This window comes from Chlorocebus sabaeus, chromosome 1 (genome assembly GCF_047675955.1).
Source record: "Chlorocebus sabaeus isolate Y175 chromosome 1, mChlSab1.0.hap1, whole genome shotgun sequence".
Lineage (NCBI taxonomy): Eukaryota > Metazoa > Chordata > Mammalia > Primates > Cercopithecidae > Chlorocebus > Chlorocebus sabaeus.
Window position 1 is genome coordinate 105106841 of NC_132904.1, and position 26815 is coordinate 105133655.

Below are 26815 nucleotides of genomic sequence, written 5' to 3' on the forward strand. Positions count from 1 at the left end.
GTTCAGCGTATGACGTCACCATAGTAACAACAACAGTGCGCATGCGTCTTTTTAAAGAGCCGGCGTGCTCCCGGCGTCGCTCAGTCCCTCCCGGTTTCCCCCAGTCTGCTCCTCCCTGCAGGAGCCAATTGGCCAGTCACAACCCTCCTTTTCATTGACGTCGTTGGCGCGTGCCCCGGTTTCAAAAGCTCGGGGGCGGGCTTTTGAGTTCGCGCATGCGCCTCTGTGCATTTTCCCCATGCTGTTTCCGCGATCCTGGCCCTAGGTGTCTCGTGTCTCGGGGTGAACCGAGGTTTTGCCGCCACCGCCGCAATGGGGAAAACTGCCGACTCTCCGGGTTCGGGAGCCCGACCCGACCCGGTGCGGAGCTTCAATCGCTGGAAGAAAAAACACAGCCACAGGCAGAACAAAAAGAAGCAGTTGAGGAAGCAACTGAAGAAACCCGAATGGCAAGTCGAGCGGGAGGGTATCAGCCGCCTCATGCAGAACTATGACAAGGTGAGGCCGGCGCTGGGGAGGGGGCTCGGGCCGGCCAGCAGCTGGGCGGCGTGTCATTGCGGCGAGGGGTTGCAGAATGGAGGCGGCAGATCTGTCACCGGGACCCTGCCGGGAATGGGAGGTCACGCCGGGTGCCACAGCTCAAAACTCTGCACCATCCTGGCCACTCTTCTGCTTGCCACACTGCTCCTAAAAAAATGATAGAAATGCGGCGGTACCTAAGGGTAGGGAGACTAATCCTGTAATAGCTACAGTCATATCCATAGTAATAATACTGATGACAATAATGGTAATAATGACACCTGCATTTTAAAGCACTCACCATGTGCTTACAGTAATTGTTTGACTTGATCTGAGGTATGGATATTAATAATCCTACTTAATAGGTAGGAGAATTGAGGTTCTAAGAGGAATGAAACTTGTCCGAGTTTCTCACGCTTAGTAGGTGGTGTGGAATTGGAAGCTAGATCCATGTCTTTCTAATCCCAAAGCCTTTGCTTTTAACCATGAAGCCGGACTGCATGCCTCAACATCATCTATGCTCCTTCCTGTGCCCACCTCATTTCTTCACAGGCTTCATGTCCGTATCCAAGAATTGGCCTAGAAAAGCTGGACCACTGGTCTGTTTCTGTCACATATCATCCTCATATTGTAGCTGTTGTTCCCAGATGAGTATACCTGTAACGATCACTTTGACCTCCTGACTTCTTCCCCAAACTCCAGGCTCCACAGGTCTGTCAATTCCTTTTTTCCCTTTCTCTAAATCCCATGTTTGTTGGCCTTCACCCACATCATTCAGCTTCTCAGCCCCCTTCTAGTGCAGTACAATCAGGGATTTAATAGATGGAACATTCTTGGAATTAAAGTTGCCATTGTAACAAATTACCGCAAACTTGGTGGCTTAAAACAACAGAGATCTTGAGGTCAGGAGTTCGAGACCAGCCTGACCAACATGGTGAAACCCCCGTCTCTACTAAAAATACAAAAAAATTAGCCAGGCGTAGTGGCAGGCGCCTGTAATCCTAGCTACTCAGGAGGCTGAGGCAAGAGAATCGCTTGAACCCAAGAAGTGGAGGTTGCAGTGAGCTGAGATCGCACCATTATACTCCAGCTGGGGTGACATGAGTGAGACTCTGTCTCAAAACAAAAAAACAACAAAACCGAACAACAACAGAGAGTTACTGTATCACAGTTCCAGAGGCCACACATCTGAAGTCAGTTTCACTGGGCCAAAATCAAGGTGTCAGCAGGGACATGCTCCCTCCAGAGGTTCTAGGGGAGACTCTGTTTCTTGCCTCTTGTAGTTTCTGGTGGATGCTGGCATTCCTTGGCTTGTGGCTGCATAATTCCAGTCTCTGCCTTCTCCTGTGTCAGTCTACCTGTGTTCCTCTGTTATAAGGACGCTTGTGATTACGTTTAGGGCCTACACACATAATCCAGGATAATCACCCCATCTCAAGATCTTTAATCACATCTGAAAAGTCACTTTTGCCATATAAGGTAACGTTCATACCTTCCAGAGGTTAATACATGGACATAAATTGGGATCATTTTTAGCCTATCATATCCTAGCTCCACCATCTCAGCAGATCATAGAGCTAGAAACCTAGGAGCAGGCTTAGGTACTTCTCTCTTACTTACTCTTATAACCAGTCCGTCACACTGGTGATCTGTTCTGCTTAAATTTTTCGAATGCTTCTTCATCCCTACTGCATTGTCTTCAGCCCCCATCATCTCTTGTCTGGATTACTATAGTAAATTTTGCTTTCGACAGGGATCAGCAAGCTTTGCCTGTGAATGATAGGGAATGTTTTCAGCTTTGTAGTCATAAGGGTGGAACTACTTACTCAATTGTGCCCTTGTAATACAAAAGCTGTCATAGAAATACTTAAATGAATGGGTATTGTTTTTCAGTAAAACTTTAATTAGTGAAACAGGTGGCTGATAGGATTTGGCCCCTGGGCCTTAAACCTTTCTGATTTATCCTCTATACTTCTGCCAGAATGATTCTTTCCAAGATGAAGATCTAATCATTTTACTCCTGATTAGAACCCTTCCTTGGTTCACAGTTACTTTTAGAAAAATTGTCAAATTCAGTGTGTCAACAAGAAATACAACTCTTCAGTCTGCTGAAGAGTAAGTTATTTGTGGTCAGGCTGACCTGGTTTAAATCTCACTCTCTTCGGGTATTGGCTAGTCAGGTTTCTTCACCCCTCTAAGTCTCAGTTTCTTCTTTCAAAAAACAGAAGTTATTAGCCACCCAGAGTGTTGTAAGGCCCAAATGAGATAATGTGTATACACCAAGCGGTACATGATAGGCATATATGAAGGAACAGGTTGCAGTTTTGTGAGTTGTCCATGCTTCTTGTGCTTCTCATCCTGGTACTTGACGTTTCCACTGCGTGCAGTGAGCGGACACGTCTGCCCACTCTAAGGAAAGGTACTCTTCCTTCAAGATTTAGTGCAAACCCATCTTCATCACCTCCCCTGACTGAGTTAGGGCTACTGTGCATCTGTAGCATTTTGTAGAAACCTTTATGACAACATTTATCAACTGTCTGCGATGATTGGCTTCTTTAACTTTTTTTTTTTTTGCCAGATACTTTTTTATTTAAAATATTAATGAAATAAATGATTCATACAAAATACTATGATATACATGTGACACTTAAAGGCTGATGAAACAATTATGTGCCTGCCAAATAGCTGAAGAAATAGACAACTAAATATTACAATGAAACGTTTCTTATCCCAACAAAATGGCAAACCAGCATAGGCAGCTGGATTCCTCCCTCAGGTCTGGGGAAATTTTAGAACTCAAAATAAAATTACAGACAAAATTAATGTAATAGACAAGGGGAGTACAAAGGAAAATGCCAGAATGCTATAGTACTTGTTAATTAGGCAAAGCAATTTAAATGGCTCTTAAGTCTATTATAAGAGCAAATGGAGAAAATGTTATATAAACAGAATAAGAACACTAAATTTATGCAATAGAAAGTATAAATGAAGAAAAGAAATGCAAGGAAAGTATAAAAAATGAAAAAAAAACTTTTAAATGATAGTAGTATTAGGTCCTAAAATAATAGAAATTGCAATAAATATAAATGGATTAATCTGGTCAATTAAAGTGAGAGACTCTAAGATTTTATTTAAAATATCTAACAACATATTCTTTGCAAGAGAAAATATGAAGATATAAAAAGAAGAAAGCACATATTAACAACAACCTTGAAGTCCACACTGTGATACCATTAATTACATCTCCTTCCCCTAGAGGTTTAATTACTCCAAATTTTGTGTCTGTTATTTCAGAATTAGTTTACTATTACTATGTAACAAATTATCACAAGCTTAGTGGCTTAAAACAACATACACATATTATCTCACAGTTTATGTGTGTCAGGGGTATGGGCACGGCTTAGCTGGGTCCTCTGTTCACAGCTTGACAAGGCTGCAATTAAGATTAAGATTGGCTGAGCTGTGTTCTCATCAAAGGCATAAGCAGGGAAAGATCTAATTCCAGATACCATAGGTTGTTAGCGGAATTCCTCGTCATGTGGTTATAGGATTTAGGTTTCTGTTTTCTTACTGGCCATTGGCTTGGGGACACTTCCAGCTTTTGAGAGTCCTTTGCCACATAGGTTTTGCCATAGACTTACAACATCACAACATGTCAACTTACTTCGGGGTCAGTAGGAGAATGTTTCATTTCTGTCTGTGAATACAGAAGAATGACATTGCACCGCCTTTGCAATAACTTCATTAACTTTTTAAAAAAAACTCTCCTACTAGACCATGAACCTTTCAAGATCAGCAACCAGTGATGTGCTCATCTTTGCACTCCCCAGAGTCTGATAGCACAGTGCTTGTCCTTGAGTAGGTGCTCAGTCAGTGTTTAGATGTTGTTTGCTGTAAGACTAGACCTTTCCTAGGCAGCTTTGCTCTGGTTGGCAGCATTGGATTATTCTTTTTTTTGTTTCTTGTTTCAGTAGTAATTGTGAACATTCATCAAACTTATGCGTGCTGGCTTTCCGTATACTCACCACAAATAACCCTGTGAAATTGTTCCCATTATACAGGTGAGACAACTTTAAGGCACAGCAAAGTTAAATAATTTGTGTAAGGTTAAACAGCTGAGAAGTGAAAAAGGTATACTAACTCAGGTAGTCTGATACCAGTGCAGCAAACCACTATCCTTTACTGTGTTGCATTTATTTAAATCCCATTTGTTTCACTGTTGAAGGAGCAGCTTTTCCCCCCGCTAAGCATTGTTCTGTTTTACTTCTTTAATTTTAGAAATATTTTCTCAAGATTTGGTTGAGAAATAAATGCAGTGTGAAATCAATTGTCAAGGTTAGCAATACTAGGATATAATTATTTGAATAGCAGGCGTATCATTTTCTTTTTTTTTTTTTTTTGAGACGGAGTCTCGCTCTGTCGCCCAGGCTGGAGTGCAGTGGCGCGGTCTCGGCTCACAGCAAGCTCCGTCTCCCAGGTTTACGCCATTCTCCTGCCTCAGCCTCCCGAGTAGCTGGGACTACAGGCGCCCGCTACCTCGCCTGGCTAGTTTTTTGTATTTTTTAGTAGAGACGGGGTTTCACCGTGCTAGCCAGGATGGTCTCGATCTCCTGACCTCGTGATCCGCCCGTCTCGGCCTCCCAAAGTGCTGGGATTACAGGCTTGAGCCACCGCGCCCGGCCAAAGTAACCAAGGTGCAGGCCTTCTCTATGTGGCTCCTCAAGTGGTAGCATTGTACGTAAAACTTACTACATCGCCATGGTACACAGGTGGTGCTCAGTAGCTTCACTGGTGACCTACTGAACAATTTGATTCTGAAACCTTTTGAAACAATTTGACAGGTGCTTGTCTAGGCGGGTGTGAGTATACATGTAAAAAATACATGCCCAAGTCCCTAGGGAACCTGGGCATGTAGGGTTTGATATAGTGTGACACATGTTATATTAGTATGTATAAAATGTTATAATCCTTTGTAACATGTACCTCAGTGCTGTGGAGTTAGAGGATGGTGTAATTAGGGGAAGTTGAGTTGTCCTGTACTGAGCTCCTGCTGGTCAGATGCATTACAAAAAACAGGCTTCCTCTGGGTATGCTACCCTTCTTCCTGGTGGTTGCAACCTCAGGGCTGGCTTGGGGAGCTGGTGTGGGCTGGATTTCAAGCCCTGCATCTTATTCGTAGCAGATTTCATTGTGCAGTGTACAAACTGTCCAGTGGTTTACAGTTGCCAAGAATGGAGCTAAGCTTTTTTAAAAATCAGAGTTCATCAGATAGAAAAGATGGGCAAGGATGTTCTAGGTGGAGGGAACACGGGGAAATACAGAGAGGTGAAAATGCATGGCATTCTTTGAGGGAGGAAATGCTCCTTGGAGTGTTGCATGCATTCCTGAGTTGGCTTCAGATGGGTTCGAGAAGGAGGTTGGACTGTGATGACATTGGAGGCTGCAGCAGGCAGTATAATGGCTTCCGAAAGTGTTCACATCCTAATACCTGGCACCTATGAATATGTTAGATGGTAAGGGGTAATTAAGGTTGCTAATCAGCTGACCTGAAAGTAGGGTGATTATCCTGGATTGGGTGGGCCCAAGGTAATCACAGGTGTCCTTAGGTGTGGAAGAGGGAGGCAGAAGAGTCAGTGTCGGAGTGACGTGATGTGAGAAAGACTTGGAGTCTGTTGCTGACTTTAAAGACAGAAGAGGGTCACCACCTAGGAATGTGGGCAGCCTCTAGAAGCTGGAAAAGGTGGGGAAATGGACTCTCCCCTAGAATCATCAGAAGATAAATGCAGCCCTGCCGACACCTTGATTTTAGCCAAGCGAAACCCATTGTGGACTTTTGACCTCCAGAGCTCGAATGTAATCTATTTGCGTTGGTTTAAGCCACTGTTTGTGGTAATTTATTACAGTAACAGTAGGAACTTTATACAGAGGCCACACTCAATCTGGAAGCCATGGGAAGTATGTGGCGGGACTCTGTATGGAGAATATATCCGAGCTGTAAAGGTTGGAGGGTAAGAGATCAGGTTGGAGACTATTGGTAGAGTCTAGGTCTTGGGTCCTTTGAGAGGCAGATGACAAAATGGGACTGGGTGAACTGGAGCTTTAGGGGTTGCAGGTGCAGGAGGGGGAATGTCTGTGAAGGCTGAGGAAGAGGGAACAGGAGGAGGGAGGGAAAGGAGAGAAGGATGGAAGGAGAAGCAGGTAGGAAGAGTCTCAGACTGCAGCACAGTTCCAAGTAAACCTTCAGCCAGTCTGATGGGGAGTCACTGATCCAAAGTTGTCCATCAGAGGAATCCCCGGGCCTGCAGTAGCACTGCTGAGCCCCGCCATTGACTAGGAGCAGCCCAGGGGAAGCATGGCTTTTTCATGGTGAGTCTAGAGGAGGCCCAGCTGGCATTGTCAGTCAACTATACTTCTCACAGCAGGAGGGTGGTGTATTTCTAAGGGGTGGTGTGTGTTGGAGGGGCTGCTGGAAAACTAGGGATTGAAGCTCAGAAATGTTGAGCTAGCTGTGTTAGTTCAGCAGCTGTTTTCACTATTGCTGTAGGACTCTTCGCACCTGGGATCCATTTAGACTAATCAGCTGTACTGTATAGAAACTGCATTCAAATCCTGATTTTTTTTTAATCAGAATTCTGTCTGGTGTAGTTGAGGCAGTTTGCTGTTCTTGACTGCAATAGGTGGAGCATTCTAGGAAGTTTTAATGCTTTTTTCACCAGGCATTATTCACTTTAGCGAGAAATAGGCATTACTAGAGAGTTGTGAGAAGTATAAGAGGATGGTCAAATGTCACCCTTTTCTCCTTCTCCCCTTTCCAACTTTTCCAATAGCTGTGGGAAGCCTTTAATAAGGACCATCCCTGAAATATCTCTTCACTGAATTCAGAAGAATAGCGAGACAGATTTGTAGACTGAGTATGAGTATTATGAAGATGGAAGTGATTTTTTTCCCCCTAAGAAAGGGATAAAGGCAAGGGGAAAAGAGTTATTTTTCTGAGGTGGAGTCTTGCTCTGTGGCCCAGGCATATAGTGGCACTGTCTCTGCTCCCCGCAACCTCCGCCTCTCGGGTTCAAGCGATTCTGTCTCAGTCTCCCAAGTAGCTGGGATTACAAGCATGCACTACTGTGCCTGGCTAATTTTTGTAATGTTAGTAGAGACGTTTAAAAATTTAGAGATATTTTTAGGGTTTCGCCATGTTGGCCAGGCTGGTCTTGAACTCCTGACCCCAGGTGATCCGCCTGCCTTAGCCTCCCAAAGTGTTGGGATTACAGGTGTGAGCCACCGCGCGGGGCTGGGTTATTTTGTTTGTAGGAACCATAGCCATCTCCTGCTGTGGCTGCTAGGTAGTCCTTGGAATGTAACAGAGTATCTAGAGCAGGGTCAGCAAACTCTTTTTCTGTAAAGGGCTGGATAGTCTGTGTTAGGCTTTGTGGTCCATACAGGCTCTGCAACAACTACATAGACAATAAGTAAATGAATTATTGTAGCTGTGCTCCAATAAAACTTTACTTACTAAAATAGGCAACGAATTGGATTTGGCCTGTAGGCTGTAGTTTGCTGGGCCCTATTTTAGAACATCAGCAGAATCAAAATTTCCTTTTCTTCGTCTTCTTTTAAAGAATATGGCGCCTGAAATCCCAGCACTTTGGGAGGCCGAAGCGGGCGGATCACGAGGTCAGGAGATCGAGACCATCCTGGCTAACACGGTGAAACCCCGACTGTACTAAAAATACAAAAAAATTAGTCGGGCGTGGTGGCGGGCGCCTGTAGTCCCAGCTACTCTGGAGGCCGAGGCAGGAGAACGGCGTGAACCCGGGAGGCGGAGCTTGCAGTGAGCCAAGTTTGCGCCGCTGCTCTCCAGCCCGGGCGACAGAGCCAGACTCCGTCTGAAAAACAAACAAACAAACAAGTTATATAGTTTTCTATTGTAATGCTTGATGGAAGAGTGCTGGAGAAGTTTCATTCCCTCCAGGAGGTTAACTGACTTTAGGAAGACAGATGTGCTGTGCAATGTTTTGTTTGAGGAGCTCATTTTGCCCGTACTGTGTCTCTTGCTGGGGATTGAAGAGTGTGTTGGCAGCCTGTCTCCTTCCGTAGGCATTCCATTCCCTTTGAAAACAGTTTTTTAGCTGACAATACCACGAATGCAAGGGTAGACCACACCTACTTTTAATGCCTTGTTTGGAAGATTATCTTCTACTTGAGGTTCCTTGCTGGGACAGTATGTTATTTGAGTAAACCATTCTTGTAATGCTGGTACACTGATTCTGCCTCCTTTCCAGTGATATCTGAAATGATTTGTAGGGATTACGACAATGTTTTAATATTTGTATTTTCAGCATTTGAGGGCACATAGTAAACCCTGCTTGGGCTATGTTAAGAATCATAGAAAACATGTGTAGATTGTAAAATGAAATACAACTGTCATCCCTTTACTGCCTAGGGTGTAATTTAAATAAATTAACTATACAAATGCAGCTTTTTCCTTTTGCGAATCATGAATAATTTGGCAGCGTATTTCCAGAAATGAGTGGTAGTTCCTGCCTTCAGCATCTGTAATAAAATAATTCTCCTGTGCAGCTGAAATTCAGAAAATTGGGTTTGTGCTAATAAAGAACGTCAGTAATGAATATTTGAATAATGTAAAGTTAGAGAGCAAAATGTTACTTATTGTGGCTTCAAAGCATGACAGACATTTCCCCCGATTATTTTAAAATAATACTCCTTCAGTAACCCCAAAATGAATAGTTATCAGGTTGGATTTCATAGGCCACTGATTTATGGTTAAAACTTTGAAAGGATTGTGCTAACAAGAAATATTTCTCCAACTTATTTCACTCTTTTTTCCAAATTGTGTGTATAGAACTATTTTCATTGTGATCTGTGGTTTGTAGTAATTTTGTCCTTATTACTTAAATTGATATCCCTTGAAGGATGATAGGAAGTATATTTTCTTCCTAAAATTCATGTGGTTGATGCTTTACTATTTTCAACATTTTGGAGGTTGGATAGTAATATGTGTGCTGTGTGTGCATCTGTGTGTATTGGGTGACTGTTTTTCCTTACCAATTGAAATGCTTACAAATGTATATTCGATTCAGGGATAGCCTCTTCAGGTCATATTTCCTTCCAGAAGGAATGATGGCTTTTAATTAGAAGTGATGATTGAATTCAACCCTGCATTACCAAGGATGAGCTAGGCAGTACAATGTGGAGAAAAAATGGCTGTGTTATGAAACAAATGAATTACCCAGGATTCCTTTTTCTTTTTTTTCCAGATAAATGTAAATGAAATTACAAGATTTTCAGATTTTCCCTTGTCCAAAAAAACACTGAAAGGTAGGTATATGGTGATCGTGGGATGTGTTATTGGATTTCTTGGCATTTTTGATAAATGGGAGAAGATTTAGAGAGTTTAGCTTGAAAAATCTTATTTTGGCAAATTTTGATACCATGAAAATAAGCAATATTCAAGTTTTAACAGTATGTTAATTCTCTTTCTTTCTGGACTGATGAAAAGAAAAACGAGATTCCAGCAGCCTCTAAATAAAATGAAATCTAATTGTGTTAGTTAAAATAAGCAAGGGAACAAACCAAGATGGGACACCCTTTGTATCTGTTTGCTAGTGCTGAGATGACAAAGTATCAGACTGGGTATCTTAACAGAGACTGATTTTCTCACAGTTCTGGAAGTTGGAAGTATGGGATCAAGGTGTTGGCAGCATTGGTTTCCTCTTAAGGCAAAATAAGGGAAGGATTTGTTCCAGGCCTCCTTGGCTTGCGAATGGCTGCCCTCTTGCTGCCTTTTTATTTTTGGATAAATAAAAATTGTATATATTTGGCCAGGTGCGGTGGCTCATGCCTGTAATTCCAGCACTTTGGGAGGCCGAGGCGGGTGGATCACAGGTTCAGGAGTTCGAGACCAACCTGGCCAACATGGGGAAACCCATCTCTACTAAAAATACAAAAATTAGCTGGGTGTGGTGGTGGGCACCTGTAATCCCAGCTACAGGCTGAGGCAGGGGAATTGCTTGAACCTGGGAGGCAGGTTCGTGCCACTGTACTCCAGCCTGGGCGACAGAGTGAGACTCTGTCTCAAAAAAAAAAAATTGTATATATTCACAGTGTATGACATGCTTTGAAATATGTATATTTCATATACATATACATATGTGAAATGGCTAAATCAAGCTAATTATGTATGTGCTAATATTACCTCATCCTTTTGTGGTTAGAACTCTTAAAATCTACTTAGTAATTTTTCTTTTTTCAATATGTTGTAATTATAGCCACCATGATATATAATCTCTCTCTTTTTTTTTTGAAGACAGGGTCTTGCGCTGTCGCCCAGGGTGCAGTGCAGTTGTGTGATCTTAACTCACTGCAGCCTCAGCCTTCTGGGCTCAAGTGATCCTCCCACCTCAGCCTCATGAGTAATTGGGACCACAGGCACGTGCCACCATACCTGGCTAACATGTAAAAATTTTTTGTAGAGATAGGGTTTTGCCGTGTTGCCCAGGCTGGTCTTGAACTCCTGAGCTTTAAGCGATCTGCCTGCCTTGGCCTCCCAAAGTGCTGGGATTATAGGCGTGAGCCACCACACCCAGCCTACGATAGATCTGTTGAACTTCTTCTTCCTAACTGAAATTTTGTATCCTATGATGAACATCTTCCCACTCTCCTTACCAGCTTCTGGTAACTACCATTCTACCCTCTGCTCTTATGAATTTGTCTTTTTTAGATTGTACATATAAGTGAGATTATATGGTATCTTTATTGCTGTGCCTGGTTTATTTCAGTTAACAAAGGTCCTCCAGGTTCATCCATGTTGTAAATAACAGGATTTCCTTTTTAAAGGCTGGGTCATACTCCATTTGTGTGTGTGTATGTGTGTGTGTGTATGTATATAATATATATCACATTTTCTTTACTCATTCATGGACACTTAGGTTGATTTCATATCTTGGCTTCTGTGAATAATGCTGCAATGAACTTGGGAGCACAAATACTTTTCAAAGTACTGGTTTTATTAATATATCCTTTGGATTATACCCAGGAGTGGAACAGGTGGATCATAGAATAACTTGTCTCCTCTTTGCTTGGTTTTCCCTCTGTGCATGTGGACTCTTCATGTCTCTCTTCAAGCTTCTTCCCATAAAGACACCGTTTGTATTGGATCAGAGTCCACCCCATGGGGCTCTAACTTAATCACCTCTTTAAAGGCCCTGTCTCCAAATACAGTCATGTTCTGAGGTATGGGGCATTAGGGCTTCAACATAGGAATTTTGGGGGACACAACTCACTTAGCCTATAACACCATTCTACAGGGATTTTCTAAAGTATAATCCTTCCCTCCATGTTGCCAGGTTTGCAAGAAGCTCAGTACCGTTTGGTAACTGAGATACAGAAGCAGACCATTGGATTGGCTTTGCAAGGTAAAGACGTACTTGGAGCAGCCAAAACTGGATCTGGCAAGACTTTGGCTTTCCTTGTTCCAGTAAGTACATTGTCATTGGGTTAGACTGTCTGTTATACAATTTTATAACATTCTGTGCCCAGATGCGAATTATATAAAGAGATTTGTATGTTAGATTTCATAATAGATTGGCTAGAATGCAAGCTTCATCAAACAGGAGCCACATGTGTCTTGTTCTCACCATTTTCCCCAGGTCCTAGCACAGTACCTTGCATGCGGCAGGCACTCAATAACTTAATGAATGAACTATTGTGCTTTGACAAGTCATTACATTCTTGATGGAATTGGGGTGCTCCAGTATGGCAGGTTAGAGTGGTTCTGCGCTGCGGTAGGTCTGTTGGAAGACAGTTTCTGCTCTCACCGTTGTGAGCCTGCCAGTGGCATTTATACTTGCCACCTTGTTTAGGATAAAGCTAAAGTATGCTCAGTTTAAGGAGCTTTAGGCGTTTGTTGAGAATTTTCTGGGACATTGCTATCGGTCTTTTATGGCAGCAAAACAGTAGAGCTTCTTAGGCATTCACTTCCATCTCTGTTATGTTGGTCTCCTAATCTTTCATTCCTATAAAATGACCCAGAAAAATCTCCTTTTAGTTTTTGTTCCAAATATTGCAAAAACCACTTTTCTCTTAAATCCTAGTGTGTTTTCGTCCCCTTTAAAGAAAAAGTCTCTCTATAGCTAGAGAATTCAGTTACTATATAACTACAGCAGCTGCATGGATGAAAATTTATTTACTTATTTTTATTTTTTTTTTGAGATGAAGTCATGCCGTGTTGCCCAGGCTGGAGTGCAGTGGTGCAGTCTTGGCTCGCTGCAACCTCTGCCTGCCAGGTTCATGTGATTCTTTCTGCCTCAGCCTCCCAAGTAGCTGGGATTACAGATGCAGACTACCACGCCAAACTAATTTTTGTATTTTTAGTGGGTACGGGGTTTCATCACGTTGGCCAGGCTGGTCTTGAACTGACCTCAAGTGATGTCCCCACCTTGGCCTCCAAAGTGCTGGGATTATGGGCGTGAGCCACTGCGCCCATCCAAAAGTTTTAGTGTGGTTATTTTCAAAATGACAAATATTATTCTTAAGTGTGTTGTGAGCGTCTATGGGTTGCACATACCTTTCACTGATAGCCAGTTTCCTGATGGCATGGCTCTGGCAGCAGCTGAACTACCATGGGGTTTCTTTTCCCTTTTGTCTGAGTTGGGGGTGGATGGTTCTGATGGAAGATAAACAAAATCATTTACTTTGGACTGGATAAAACTTGAGTGGTATGCCTTCTGCTTAGAAGATCCCTTTGATTTGGAGGGGCAAGGTTGAGATGCAGGCCAAAAAACTGACTTCTGATGACTTACTGAACATCAATTTGCTGTCTTTTTGAGGTTCTGGAAGCCTTATATCGTCTGCAATGGACCTCAACCGATGGGCTGGGAGTTCTCATAATATCACCTACGAGAGAACTGGCCTATCAGACCTTTGAGGTTCTCCGAAAAGTAGGAAAGAATCATGACTTCTCAGCTGGTCTCATCATTGGTGGAAAGGTTCGTCCTTTTGTCTATGTCCTTCCTTTCCTTCTGTAACCTATACTGGAGTACTGTGGCTATTGACAGGGAGGCAGCAGAGACTTCATCTAAACAGACTGACCTCCTAGACCAGGGCCTCATGGGGTAGTAGCACCTTGGTATGGTCACTGCTATCTGCGATCTGGTTGCCAATTTTGCAGGCCCAGAAAGTCCATTTTTTTATCGGGGAATCTGAATTGATTAGCCTGTCTGAGACATATTTACTCTAATCCTGTAAAGTTATTTGTTGATATTCATTGGGAAAGATATTTCCATATATGAACACCTTTTAATAAGGTATCTATGTAAGAGGTTGAATAATTCAGAGCATTGCTACACCAGCAGCAGAAGAAAGGAAGGTAGATTGTTAGGAGGAATATTTAAGACCTGCTGCTCACTTTTGTTCTATCTTACAGCACATCTAGAATGCCTGTATCTGCTAGAATCTCCTCTAGACTATGAGGATAAATACTTGAGTTTTTATGCAAACATGCACAAAAGAAGAAAGAATAGCATCACAAACCCTCATGTACCTGTTGCCCAAGTTTAACAATGAACAACATTCTGTTTTTTCCCCTAGCCTTCAGGACTGTGAGGAGTGGTTCTTGTATCAAGGAGAGAACCTCGGCTTTTTTCAGTTCACAAAGTCCAGTCCTAGAGTGGTGTCAGAGTCTGTTCAGTGTCCCTGGGTCCTGAATTAAAGAATGAGAGTGATTCCAGTTTATGTCAGTTCTGATCCAAATAGGAAATCCTGACTTTGGAGTATTCATTTGATTATTTTTTTTCTTAGCCTCAAAATCCTGAGTATGAATAAGAATTTAGAACTCTGAGCTCTTTATGTCTTCCCGTAAAGTTTTTTTTTAATTTAGCCTAGAAATGTGGATATGCTGCAGAAATACAAGGGAAAAGTTAGTTTATTTCCAAGAGTATCTAAAATGCTGTGATGAAATGCCACATGCAGGTGGCTTTTATAGCTTTGGTACAGAGGCTGCTGAGAGTGATGTGTCTCTGTAATCAAAATAAATAACTGCTTTCAGGATCTGAAACACGAAGCTGAGAGGATCAACAACATAAATATACTCGTGTGCACACCAGGTCGACTTCTTCAACACATGGATGAAACAGTATCTTTTCATGCTACTGATCTCCAAATGTTAGGTGAGTCAAATGAATTTCTAATTTAAAAAAAAAGGCTCAGACTTAGGAGAGAGCCCTTATACATTTTAATGATAGAAATTTTATGTTGGGTAAATGTTATGATTCAAAACAAACTTAAAACTTACTGACACATTTTGGCATTTGGGCTCTAAACCCAGAAAGTATAACTAGATTTAAAAAAATCAGAAGAATATATGTACTCTTATATGTGAAATTAGGCACATTAGTATTAGACCATGCCAAGATTTTTAACACCTGCTTCTGATAACTTGAAAGGTCAAGTTGGCATTTTTTTAAATGCACTTTTTCTTTTTTGCTTGGGAATACTACCTAATGTGTATTTTTAAATCAACTTTATCTTTGAATGTTTTTGATTTATAGGAAAGTTGCAGTGGAGAGTTCCTGCATTATCCTTCCCCTGGTTCCCCCTAATGTTTGTTTGTTTGTTTGTTTGTTTTGAGACAGAGTCTCGCTCTGTCGCCAGGCTGGAGTACAGTGGCGCGATCTCGGCTCACGGGTTCAAGTGATTGTCCTACCTCAGCCTCCCGATAGCTGGGACTACAGGTGTGCACCACCACGCCCAGCTAATTTTTGTATTTTTAGTAGAGACTGGGTTTCACAGCGTTGGCCAGGATGGTCTCGATCTCTTGACCTCATAATCCACCCACCTTGGCCTCCCAAAGTGCTGGGATTACAGGCCTGAGCCACTGTGCCCGGCCTTCCCTTTGTGTTAATGTCTTACATGACATGGTACTTTGATCAAAACTAAGGTTAATATTGATACATCATATAAATTCCAGACTTTCTTCATGTTTTACCAGTTTTTCTGCTAATGTTCTTTTTCTGTTTTAGGATCCAATCCAGGATACCCCATTGTGTTTAGCCTAATGTGTATTTTAAATATGATAGTTCAACTTGCATTTTCCTTTTTCAGTTCTTGACGAAGCAGATAGAATCTTGGATATGGGCTTTGCTGATACCATGAATGCCATTATTGAAAATCTCCCCAAGAAACGTCAGACTTTACTTTTCTCAGCAACACAAACTAAATCTGTAAAGGACCTTGCACGCTTGAGTTTGAAAGACCCTGAGTATGTCTGGGTTCATGAAAAAGCAAAATATAGGTATGTACTCTTTGATTCAATCAAGATAAATGTTTTTTTCTTTTTTAGTTTAGGGATTTGATATTTTAAATATCTGTTTTCTGGGAATTAAGACATTCTATGCGTTATTGGTCATGCAAAGCATAGTAAATATACCAGTTAAAATTACCCAAATTCTTGATATATCTTTAAATGTCAGGGTACTCAAATGTAGCATTTCCCAAAATGTGGTCTGGGAGGGGAACAAATGTTTTTCCATAGATGTTAAGAGGTATTTTACCGTTTACCAACACTACCTCTCCATAAACAAAGAAGGGATGAGATAGCAAATGGTGAGTCAAAGTGAAACAGTTTTATTTCTATTTCTCAGAACCTTTAATATTTTCATGGACATTGTGATTGTTCAAAGCAGTGGGAGGTGGATGTAGCTTGCTACATTTACCGAAATTATTTGAGTACGGAATCATCCTTTTTAGCAGGATTATGCAGTACTAATGTGTTATGGAACACATTTTATGAAGTGCATTAGTATTTAGCAAAATACCTTTGTGTCTAAAATTCTAGCAACTATTGTTTTTGTCTTGGTCTCACTAAAAAATAGAGTGTAAAGTATGTGTGTTACAGTAAAATATGTAAAGTATGTTTGTGATATGCAAGTAGTTGTGGAAATTTTTATTTATCTATTTTTTTGAGACAGGGTCTTGCTCACTCTGTCGCCCAGGCTGAAGTGCAGTTGTCTGATTGTAGCTCACTGCAGCCTTGACCTCCTGGGCTCAAATGATCCTCCTGCTTCAGCTTCCTGAGTAGCTGGGACAACTGGGGCATACCACCATGCCTGGCTAATTTTAAAATTTTTTGTAGAGTTGAAGTCTTACTATATTGTCCAGGCTGGTTTCAAATTCCTGAGTTCAAGCAGTCATCCCACTTTGTCCTCCCAAAGTGTTGAGATTACACTCAGGCATGAGCCACTGTGCCCAGCTGGAATATGTTTTCAGTTGTATTTTTATATGACAATTAGAAGCATAAATATTTGGTATGAATCAGTGCAGACTTCCAGGAGAAATGTTTTCCAGTGAATATAAGTTGGATTCTTTGTTGAAGATAGCAATGTAAATTCAACTCTACTATTATTTATATCTTAAATTTTTTATTTCTTCTTGCTCTGAAATGTTAGCCTAAAAAGAAATAGGTTTGGAAAATGAATTGTGTTATCTGGAAATTCCCTAAATAGAGAAAATAGGAGTATTCAGGCCCATCTTGACCTTGTGTAATAGGTGTCTAGGATTTAAAAAGCCTGAGACGAGAGAGGCCACATTCTTTGCTTCTAGGTTATCTTGGGGAATCTGAGTACTGGTATCTTTAACTTTCAAGAACTTGGGAATGGAATAGTAAGATATGTGAGGTATAGCTTTTTCCCTTGGCTTACTTTCGAGTAGACATTGATCTCTTAAAGTGTTGAGATAGCTATGAAAATTTTTGTGACAATTAACAATTAACTTGAAAATATAAAGACTGCTTGTCTAGGATTTTTCACTTTTCTTTTTTTGCTATTTGCCTCCAGCCTATTTTTAATATTCATCAGACAAATTTTTTAATCATTAGATGTCTCTAAGACCTTTCATAATTTATGCAAGTTAATTTGTACCTATTATTTCCTATCCCCAGTTTCTGTAGGTAAGAGTTGGTTATTTTCTGTAAATTATAAAGTTTTAGAGAAAAACAACAAAGACTTTGATATTATTTCACAAATGATTTTTGAAACCCAGTCCCATCACTTGTAAAAGTGTGGTAGACAAAATTTTCAGAAAAAATTTTAGAAGGCAGACACGTATTGACATAATTTATAAAAACTCAGATTATATGATAATGGCTGCGGTTTTCTAATATTCCAAATTTATAGGAAACATAAAAAAGCAGATGCTCTTAGGAATTTCGTCTAATATCAGTGTTAGCTTTTCCCCTTTAGTAGCTTATCAGTGTGGTTCATACACCATGAGAGATTATATTCAAGAACATTTTAAATTGTTAGAGAGTATCTACTTTCAAGTTGTGAAGGACCAACAACTAAAGAAAAATCAGATCTTTACGAAGTTGTAAGCCAGAGCATACTTAGAAAAAGTGTACTAGTGTTTTCATTATGTTGTTATATATAGACAACTGGTATTTCCAATGATCTTATTTTTGAGAGAATATGCCTTTGGGCCATAGCGATTTGCTGTTTTTCAGTGACCAGTTGAATTCTATGGTGGATTATGAAAATCTTCAAATTTGAGGTCTATCATGAGTTTATGTTATTAGGCATATACAAATTTAGTATTGCATTGTCAATTTGAAACATTAATCATTATGAAATGCTTCCTTTTTGTGTGTGTGCGCTTGTTTTCTGTGGACAGTATGTCTTTTGGATTTGTTTTTTTGCCTTTTTCTTATTGACTTGGAGGAGCCCTTTAGATAAATTATTTATTTGTAATACGAGTAGCAAAACACTTCTCTATTCCCAGTGTTTTTTATTTTATAAAATGTTTCTTTTTATCTTTACTAATTCTTTTTTGCCTTTAAGTCTATTTTTTTTTCTTTTTCTTTCTTTCTTTCTTTTTTTTTTTTTGAGATGGAGTCTCATTCTGTTGCCCAGGCTGGAGTGCAGTGGTGTGATCTCAGGTCACTGCAGCCTCTGCCTCTCAGGTTCAAGCAATTTTCCTGCCTCAGCTTCCCAAACAGCTGGGATTACAGGTGCGCACCACCGTGCCTACCTAATTTTTATATTTTGAGTAGAGTCGGGGTTTCACCATGTTGGCCAGGCTGGTCTCGAACTCCTAACCCCAGGTGATCCACTTGCCTCGGCCTCCCAGCTACTGTGCCTGGCCAACTTTAAGTCTAGTTTGATATTAGTATATCTATAGCAATTTTCTTTTAGTTAACATTTGCATGGTGAATCCTTTCCCATCCTTTTACTTTCTACATTGTTTACACCCTATGTTTTTAGGTTTGTCTTTGTGAGTAGCATATTTTTAATCTGGTATGATAATTGCTTTTGACAGTTAATTTAATTATTATTTAGGTCCGTTTACTTCTTCCTACCTTTGTGTCTTCTTTGTTAAGTATTTTAATTCCACATGTATCTTAAGCCCCTAAGCCACTATTATCAGTTTGCAACATCAGTATTTATTTAGACTTACTTGATTCTTCTTGTATTGTCATGCTTCCACCTGAGAATTTTTCTTTTGCTCAAATAATTTCCTTTAGTGCGTACTTGTTAGTGAACAGCATTTTGACCTTTCTGAAAACCTCTTTATTTCATCTTCATTTTTTTTGAAGCCTATCTTGGCATTTTTTTTTTCCCTCTTCAAAGACATCTTTGTTGTACTCCCGGTTCCATTATTTCTATTAAAGTCATCTGACAGTTCTCTTGTTCTTTTGAAGGTAATTTTTTCTTTTTTTCGGCCAGCAAATGTCTTAAGGTCAGGCTGTCTTGATCTGGTCTAGCCTGGCAATTAGACTCTGGGGTTATCCTGTTTCTGGTTTGTCCTGAGACTTGGGGTATAACCTTCACAGATGGGGAATAGCCTTTCTCAGGGTCTCAACCAAAAGACTGAGGTATCTACCAGGGCCTGTCTGTCTTGGCAAGTTGTGAACCTCATAGCATTGTGACCCTGCCAGAATGTCTGCTCAGTTCTATCGTTTACCAGTTGGTTGCTTTTTGCTTGTGTTTCCTCATTATGCCTTATGTAGACTCAGTTTAGGGGTTGGCATGCTCCTCAAGGGTAAATTGTATGAAAAATTTTAGATTCAGTTTTCATTCTCTCTGGGACCTGGGACTGACATGTTTAGACTTAAGGCTGCTACCTTGTTTCCTGTCTTGCAATCAGCAGATGCTTTTGGGGAGAAAAGTGAGGTTGTTAACAGAGGGCTTGGCTCAGGGCATTTCCATTTTCTCCTTCAGCACCTCAAGTCCTACCTGCCTTGGTTGCTCTCAGGTGCTGTCAGTCTTTTTGTTTTGTTTTGTATTTATTCATGCTTTTATAGTTGCTATTCTAGACCAAAGGGTTAATCTGATACAAGCAGCTTCTTAGTCTTGTAAGTTTAGCAGCTGATAGAAATTATTGCCTAGCTCTGTTATTTCATCAGGGTTTGCAAAATTGTGATATTTTAATTGTATTATTTCTTCATTAGTTTAAATAATTTCATATCAAACAGCTTTCACATGAACTGTGTGATTATCTGAGGTACAGTTCTTACAGGAAAGCCAGAATATTAGAATGTATGCTTTACTCCCTTTATCTGCTTTAACACCAATGAGTTGGTTCCCTAGTATTTTCTGAAGGTAAGCAGTGTTTGTTTTTTGGTTGGGGGTGGGGGTTGTGTGTACTAAAAATGAACTAAATGTACTAAAAAAATTTTAGTAATTAATGATGAATTAATGATACTTAACTCATAGATTTGAACATCTTTTTATGTCCTTGAATCAATAAAAATTTTTATATTTAATATTCATCTTGTGTCATCCCAAACTTCGCTAGTAGATGCTTCAAGTTAGTATCTCGATTCTTTAGATACATTTTAGTAATCTTTGGTGGACTTCTTGCTTTCTGGTGTTCTAAGTTTATCTTATATATTTCCAGTTCTTATAAAATCCTTCTAGCAGGATCCGGTATATAAAGACCGTAGTCTGAGTGCTAATGGCCATGGTCATTGTGTTAAGCTTTACAGTGGACAGGCCTTTTTAAAAGAGTTCAGCTGATAATTACAAATTAAATTTAGGATTACAAGGTTTTTATTAAGCCTCATTTAAAAAATATGTATCTCTTTTCTCTTCTGCCAAACATTAATTCCTTAAGACTTTTGTTTCATCTGTAAGTCAGTATATCTAAAATAGTTTCAGGCTAATACCAATATTATTACTGACAATATGATTACTTATAAAAGTTTAAGATTCCTTTGCATTTCTCTTTTTTTCCTTAGACATCCCAGAAAAGATGTGGGAATCACATTCCTTCAAAGGCATTTCCTTTGAAATAATTCCTTTGTCATTAAGTCATCAACTTGATACATATTTGGGCTTGTTTCATTTTGCTCTTTTGTATAACTGCATTCTGTTTCCCATAATTCCCTATAGACATGGCCTATTTCTTATTTAAAGACCGTTTTTTTAGAGCAGTTTTAGGTTAACCTCAACAATGAGAGGAAGATACAGAGATTTGCCATATACCTGCTGTCCCCACGCAGCCTCTGCCATTATCAACACTCTCGCTAGAATGGTGGTGCATTTGCTACGATGGATGAACCTATGTTGATGCATCCTTATCACCCAAAGTCTATTACTTTAGGGTTCACTCTTCGTGTCGTACATCCCATTAATTTGGACAAATTTATAAAAACATGTATCTACTGTTACAGTATTTCACAGTATATTCACTGCCCTGAAAATCCTTGGTGTTTTGCCTATTTATTTATTCATCTCCCCTGACAGCCGCTGATCTTTTTACTGTCTCCATAGTGTCGTCTTTTCAGAATGTCATATAGTTGGAACCATACAGTATGTAGCCTTTTCGTATTGGTTGCTTTCACTTAATATTATGCATTTAAGGTTCCTCCATGTCTTTTCACGGAGTGATAGCTCATTTCATTTTAGCACTGAATAATATTCCATTGTCTGGATGTACCACAGTTTATTTTTCTATTCACTTACTGAAGGACATCTTGATGGCCTTCAAGTTTTGGCGATTATGAATAAAGCTGCAATAAACATCCTTTTGCAGATCTTTGTATAGACATATGTTTTCAACTCTTTTCGGTAAATACCAAGGAACATGATTGTTGGGCCAGGTATTAAAAGTATGTTTGGTTTTAAGAGACTGCTATACTGTCTTCCAAAATGGCAGTATCGTTTTGCATTTCCACCAGGAAATGAAGGACAGTTCCTGTGGCTCCACATCCTTGCCAGCATTTGGTGTTGTCACTGTTCTGGATTTTGGCCATCTAATAAGTGTGAAGTGACATATCATTATTTTAGTTAACTTTTCCCTGTTGACATATGATGTGGATCATCTTTAAATTTTTTTTTTTTTTTTTTGAGACAGGGTCTTACTCTGTCACCCAGGCTAGAGTGCAGTGTAGCATGATCATGGCCCTCTGCAGCCTCAGACTCCTGGGCTGAAATGATCCTGCTGCTTCAGCCTCTCCGGTAGCTGGGACTATAGGCGCATGCCACCCTGTCCAGCTAACTTTTGTATTTTTTTGTAGAGACAGGGTTTCGCCATTTTGCCCAAGTTGGTATGGTATCTTTTCATATGCTTATTTTTTATCTACATATCCTCTTTGGAGAGGTGTCTGTTAAGATCTTTGACCTCCTTCCCCCTTTTAAAATTGGGTGTTTCTGTTCTTATTGTTGAATTTTAAAAGTTCTTTGTATATTTTGGAGAACAGTCCTTTATCAGATTTTATTGCAAATATTTTTCTCCCATTCTGTGGCTTATCTTCTGATTCTTTTGATAGTGTGTTTCACAGATCAGAAACATTTAATTTTAATGAAGTCCAGCTTATCAATTCTTCCCTTTATGGATCATAACTTTGTCATATCTAAAACCAATTGACTTGTATTTTTTGGTTTGTCTGTCCCCCCTCCTTTTTTCTTTCACTGTAAACACACACATGGGTGGGCATGAATATGCATATATAATGTATAGCCTCCTGATAAATGGTACCAAACTATCTGTACTATTCTGCCACTTGCCTCTTTCCTTAACAGTGTATCCTAGACATCACTCCACAGCAATATATGGATAGTTTCCGCATTATAATTAATGTGGCTATGTAATCGTTCATACTGCAAGTCCCTACTGATGGACATTTAGGTTGATTTTGATCATTTTTTGCTTTATAAATAATGCCATGTGTTTGTGTGTGTGTGTATATATGTGTGTATGTTTAAAGCCAGAGTAATGTTGGAATAAAGTAGATTAGTTCAAAGAGTAAATGCATGTTTATTTTTCTCCAAGATTTTATAATGAAATTTCAAACATGGTAAATTGAAAGACTTTTGCAATAAATACCTTATAACAAACACCTAGATACTACCTAATGATAGCATCCATTTACTTGCTTTCATCCATCGCTTCTAACTCTATATTAACCCATTTTAGTTTTGATGGATTTCAGGATAAATTGCAGATATCTGTATTCTCTCTAAATACTTCAGCACACATATTACTAATTAGAGTTTAATATTTGTACAGATTTTTTTTCTTTTGGTATAAAATTTGTATACAATGAAATATGAAAATTTTAAGTATACAATTGACTTTGATGAATGTGTATATCTCAGTAATCTAAAGCCCTAATGAGATGTGGAATACTAATCAGCCCAGCAAGTTCTTTAAGCCTCTTCTTAGTTAGTCCTTGACCCTGCATTTTTGGAGGTAATCACTGTTCGTGTTGTGCTTTGTTTGACATTGATTTATAAGGGATTTTGAATGTGTTTTAAAGTGATGTGTTGAATTCATTTCCCAAGAGACAATAGTGAAAAATTATTCTTTTTTTAGTGTATGTGTGTAAGAAATTTGCTTGAGAGATGTGCCACTATTAAAACTTGTTTCCTTTTTTGGTCTGGATTTCAGTTACCTACATGACATATTTTAATGTCTTTGTTTTCCTTAATTCCACAAGCACCCCTGCCACTTTGGAACAGAACTACATAGTCTGTGAGCTGCAGCAAAAAATAAGTGTTCTGTATTCCTTTTTGAGAAGCCATCTGAAGAAGAAGAGCATTGTATTTTTTTCCAGTTGCAAAGAGGTATTGACTGTTTATTTTTCTTTCTGAACGTATGTTGAATGTCCCTTTTGAAATGGCAAATCAATTAGACATTATTATATTGTATGAGAAGTACAGTGCTAGGTGTGGTGAGGGATCTTTAGTGTCCTTGTGGTGAAGGAATCTGTGGTTGAGACTTTCAACTCCACAACGGCAGAAACTATGTCTTTTCTTAGGCATTCTGTTAAGTGCTAACAATACTAGAAATGTAGTCCTCAATAAATATTAGTAGAATGAATAATTGTTAGCCAGGCTAAGCAGAGGTCTTTATAATCTGATACCTCCCTTACCCTCCAGGAATATGGGAATGAATATATCATTTATTTCCATGCCTTATCTCTTTGTTTATGCTGATCTGTCTGGAATGGCCTCCCTGCATCCCTTCACCTAAATCTGTGAAAATACTTATTTTGAGGCTAAGTTCAAATGTTATACCTGAAAGTCCCTTTCTGACACTCCCTTTTGAAAGAATCAGTTGCTCCCTCCCCTAACCTTCTGAAGTGTTTTGTTTGTATCTTAGTTAATAAACACTTCTTGCTTGAACACTAGCCCTGTGCTAGGAATAAAGAATGAGGATTTCAGAGATGTCTAAGAGAACTTTGTCTCCTCTCTTGAGGAGAAGGGACCACCATCTTCGTGCATGCGTGCGTGCGTGTGCCACTTCTCCTGTACTATATTTCAGATTCCACATGACTTCTAGGGAATGTAGTAGATCAATTCTAAATTTACAGCTTTTGCAATAATTTTCCATAATAAATATGTAGATGAGTTTCTCTCTAGCTTATGGGAAATTAAGTGGTGATCTGATGCTGTTGTCTACTGAACCTTATTTTAACATGTAAAGGATGACTTTAGCTTTGGTGCGGTGGCTCACGCCTGTAATCCCAGCACTTTAAGAGGCTGAGGTGGGAGGATTGCTTGAGTCTAGAAGTTGGAGACTAGCCTGGGCAAGATGGCAAGACTCTGTCTTAAAAAAAAAAAAAAGACTTCAGTTTTTTAAGGACCTATCTTAGATTTTCAAAGCTTCCCAGATCCCAGGAGCATTCCTCAAGGCAACTTGGAAGTGTGTCCTGAGCAGTAGCCAACAACAAAACCATAAACTTCACATCTCTTAAAGAAGACTGAGTTGGTTTTTGTATCTAGATACTAGGAAATGATTCTGAAAGTTCTATTTAAAGTTCTGTTTAAAGTTTCTACTCTTTAGGAGATGGCATCAAAGGTGGCCTTGGCATAGTTGCCCAAGGTGGCACTGCAGCCCCTGGTCGAGGTATAGCGATTGTTAATAGCCACCATCAGCAGTGGCTTCTTGGGCATGGGGCTGCGATGATGCCAGTGCCTCCTGAGGTGGGGACAAGGCTCACCAGTATAGAGCCAGAGAGGTCTGTCACTTTGCAAGGGCTGGTGGGCTTGCTGATTTTGTTCCTCCAGTAACCTCTCGGCACAAGGACAGTGGAGAGCTTGGACAGGATGATGGCCTCTCAAATGGCAGTGGCTATCTCCTTGGAGCACCTGATACCCCTATCAATGTGGCCATTGTAGTCCCCAATGGCAACATGCCTTGAACCCAGTGCTTTGGCCAGTGTGGGCCACTTTTGCGCCATATAATCTTTGAAACCTCATTCTTGAGAGATGCCCCCAGGAAAATGTCAATGACCTGAGACTCCTTGATGGGCAGGAGAAGAGAGAGATCTCCTCCAGGGACTTGGTCTTCATGTCCTTGACCAGGCAGCACAGCTTAGTGACTGGCATCCCTTCCTTGGCTTTGCCAGTGGCCTTGGTTGCAGGTGCTGTTGCTGAAGCCTCTGCCGAAGCCTCTGTGGTTTCCCATTCCCGGTCCTGTGGACCCTTCTGCTGCACCGGCATCATCTGCCATTGGATGTCTTCTTGGAGAAGCTGTTTTTACATCTTTACAAAAGAAAGGCCTAAGTCTAGCTGTCTCTAATCCTTGCCTGATATTGTCCCAGAATCAGAACCTCCCTGGCAAGTAGCAAATTGCATTTGAGAAAGTGAATGACTAGTGATTGGGTAACAAGTCATTTTGCGGTTCCCTTGGTTTCCCATTCTTTACTTTCAGCAAAATTGAAGAGAGACCTTATCTGTCTCTTTAACTGAGCGAATAGATCACCAAAAATTATTTGGAATAATGCGTTATGAGTTTTGGCCTGTTTTATAGGAGCTCAGCTTCCTTTGGGTTTTATTTATGTGAACAGATTTTAACCCCCATGTTAGAGAAAATAAAATAATGTTGAACTCTTTTCAGTCTAGCAATCCGTAGTATCTGTTTATGGGTACATAAAGAGAACCAAAACAATTAACTCTATATAGTCCCACACATTGAGATATATTTACAGTGTTTTTATTTATGTCTAACAGTTATTTAAATCAAATCCCAACATATTTCTTGGTTTGATCAGTTCTGTACTATTGATTATTTTAATAATTGCTGAGTCTGAGAGGAAAGTTCCATCAGCCTATGGCCACAGGAAATTAAAATAAGCTTTTTCTTTTTTTAGGAAATGAGTTATGATAACATGATCAATAAAAGGCTTTCAAGCTTCAAACTTCAGATGCAATTCTGTGACGTTAGGGAATAGAAATGTGAATTAAAGGAGGGAAGGAAATCAAATTTCTTAAAATTAAAGAAGAGTTCACATTTTTTACTTGGTTGGAATTGGGTATCACATTGCTCTGCTGATGAGAATCTGTGGAATACATTCATAAGAGATAAGTGTTTATTTTAAAACATCAGTATTTACCAGAAATTATGTTCTTTGCTATGATTGAAATTTTGAAAGATTTCAGATACCAATACAAAAATATAAGAAGAACATTTTTTTGAAAATCAAAGGAAATACATGAGCAAAAATCTTTGAAGACCACAACTCTAAACTACATTTCTCTTTCTCTGCTCTATATTTGAACATTTTTTTAATTGGTAAAATTCGTGCTGCTTAATACATTTTTGCTGTCTGTCTTCTAAGCTTTATTGCTGTCATCTGCCATAAGCAAACTTATTCTTCTGTTGATGCCCCAGGTCCAATATCTGTACCGAGTGTTTTGCCGGCTACGTCCTGGTATTTCTATCCTTGCCCTCCATGGTCGACAGCAGCAAATGAGAAGAATGGAAGTCTATAATGAGTTTGTCCGGAAGAGAGCTGCGGTACTCTTTGCTACTGATATTGCAGCCAGGGGGTTGGGTAAGA

The 26815-nt window shown here is 39.9% G+C and overlaps 1 protein-coding gene across 2 annotated transcripts in view; it reads left to right on the forward strand.

The window, feature by feature from the left end:
• Window positions 1–227: 227 nt before the first annotated feature.
• Window positions 228–26815, forward strand: part of DDX10 (DEAD-box helicase 10) — a 274669-nt gene continuing 248081 nt past the window's right edge. Inside the window, exons 1-8 of one of the 2 annotated variants that reach the window (XM_008020770.3) lie at window positions 228–498; window positions 9795–9855; window positions 11883–12013; window positions 13365–13523; window positions 14582–14702; window positions 15637–15826; window positions 23468–23594; window positions 26647–26809. In XM_008020770.3, the coding sequence (XP_008018961.1) occupies window positions 313–498; window positions 9795–9855; window positions 11883–12013; window positions 13365–13523; window positions 14582–14702; window positions 15637–15826; window positions 23468–23594; window positions 26647–26809 (1138 nt within the window). In that variant the 5' untranslated portion in view covers window positions 228–312. The remainder of the gene's footprint in view (window positions 499–9794; window positions 9856–11882; window positions 12014–13364; window positions 13524–14581; window positions 14703–15636; window positions 15827–23467; window positions 23595–26646; window positions 26810–26815) is intronic. The other variant, XR_012094521.1, reaches the window with a different exon arrangement.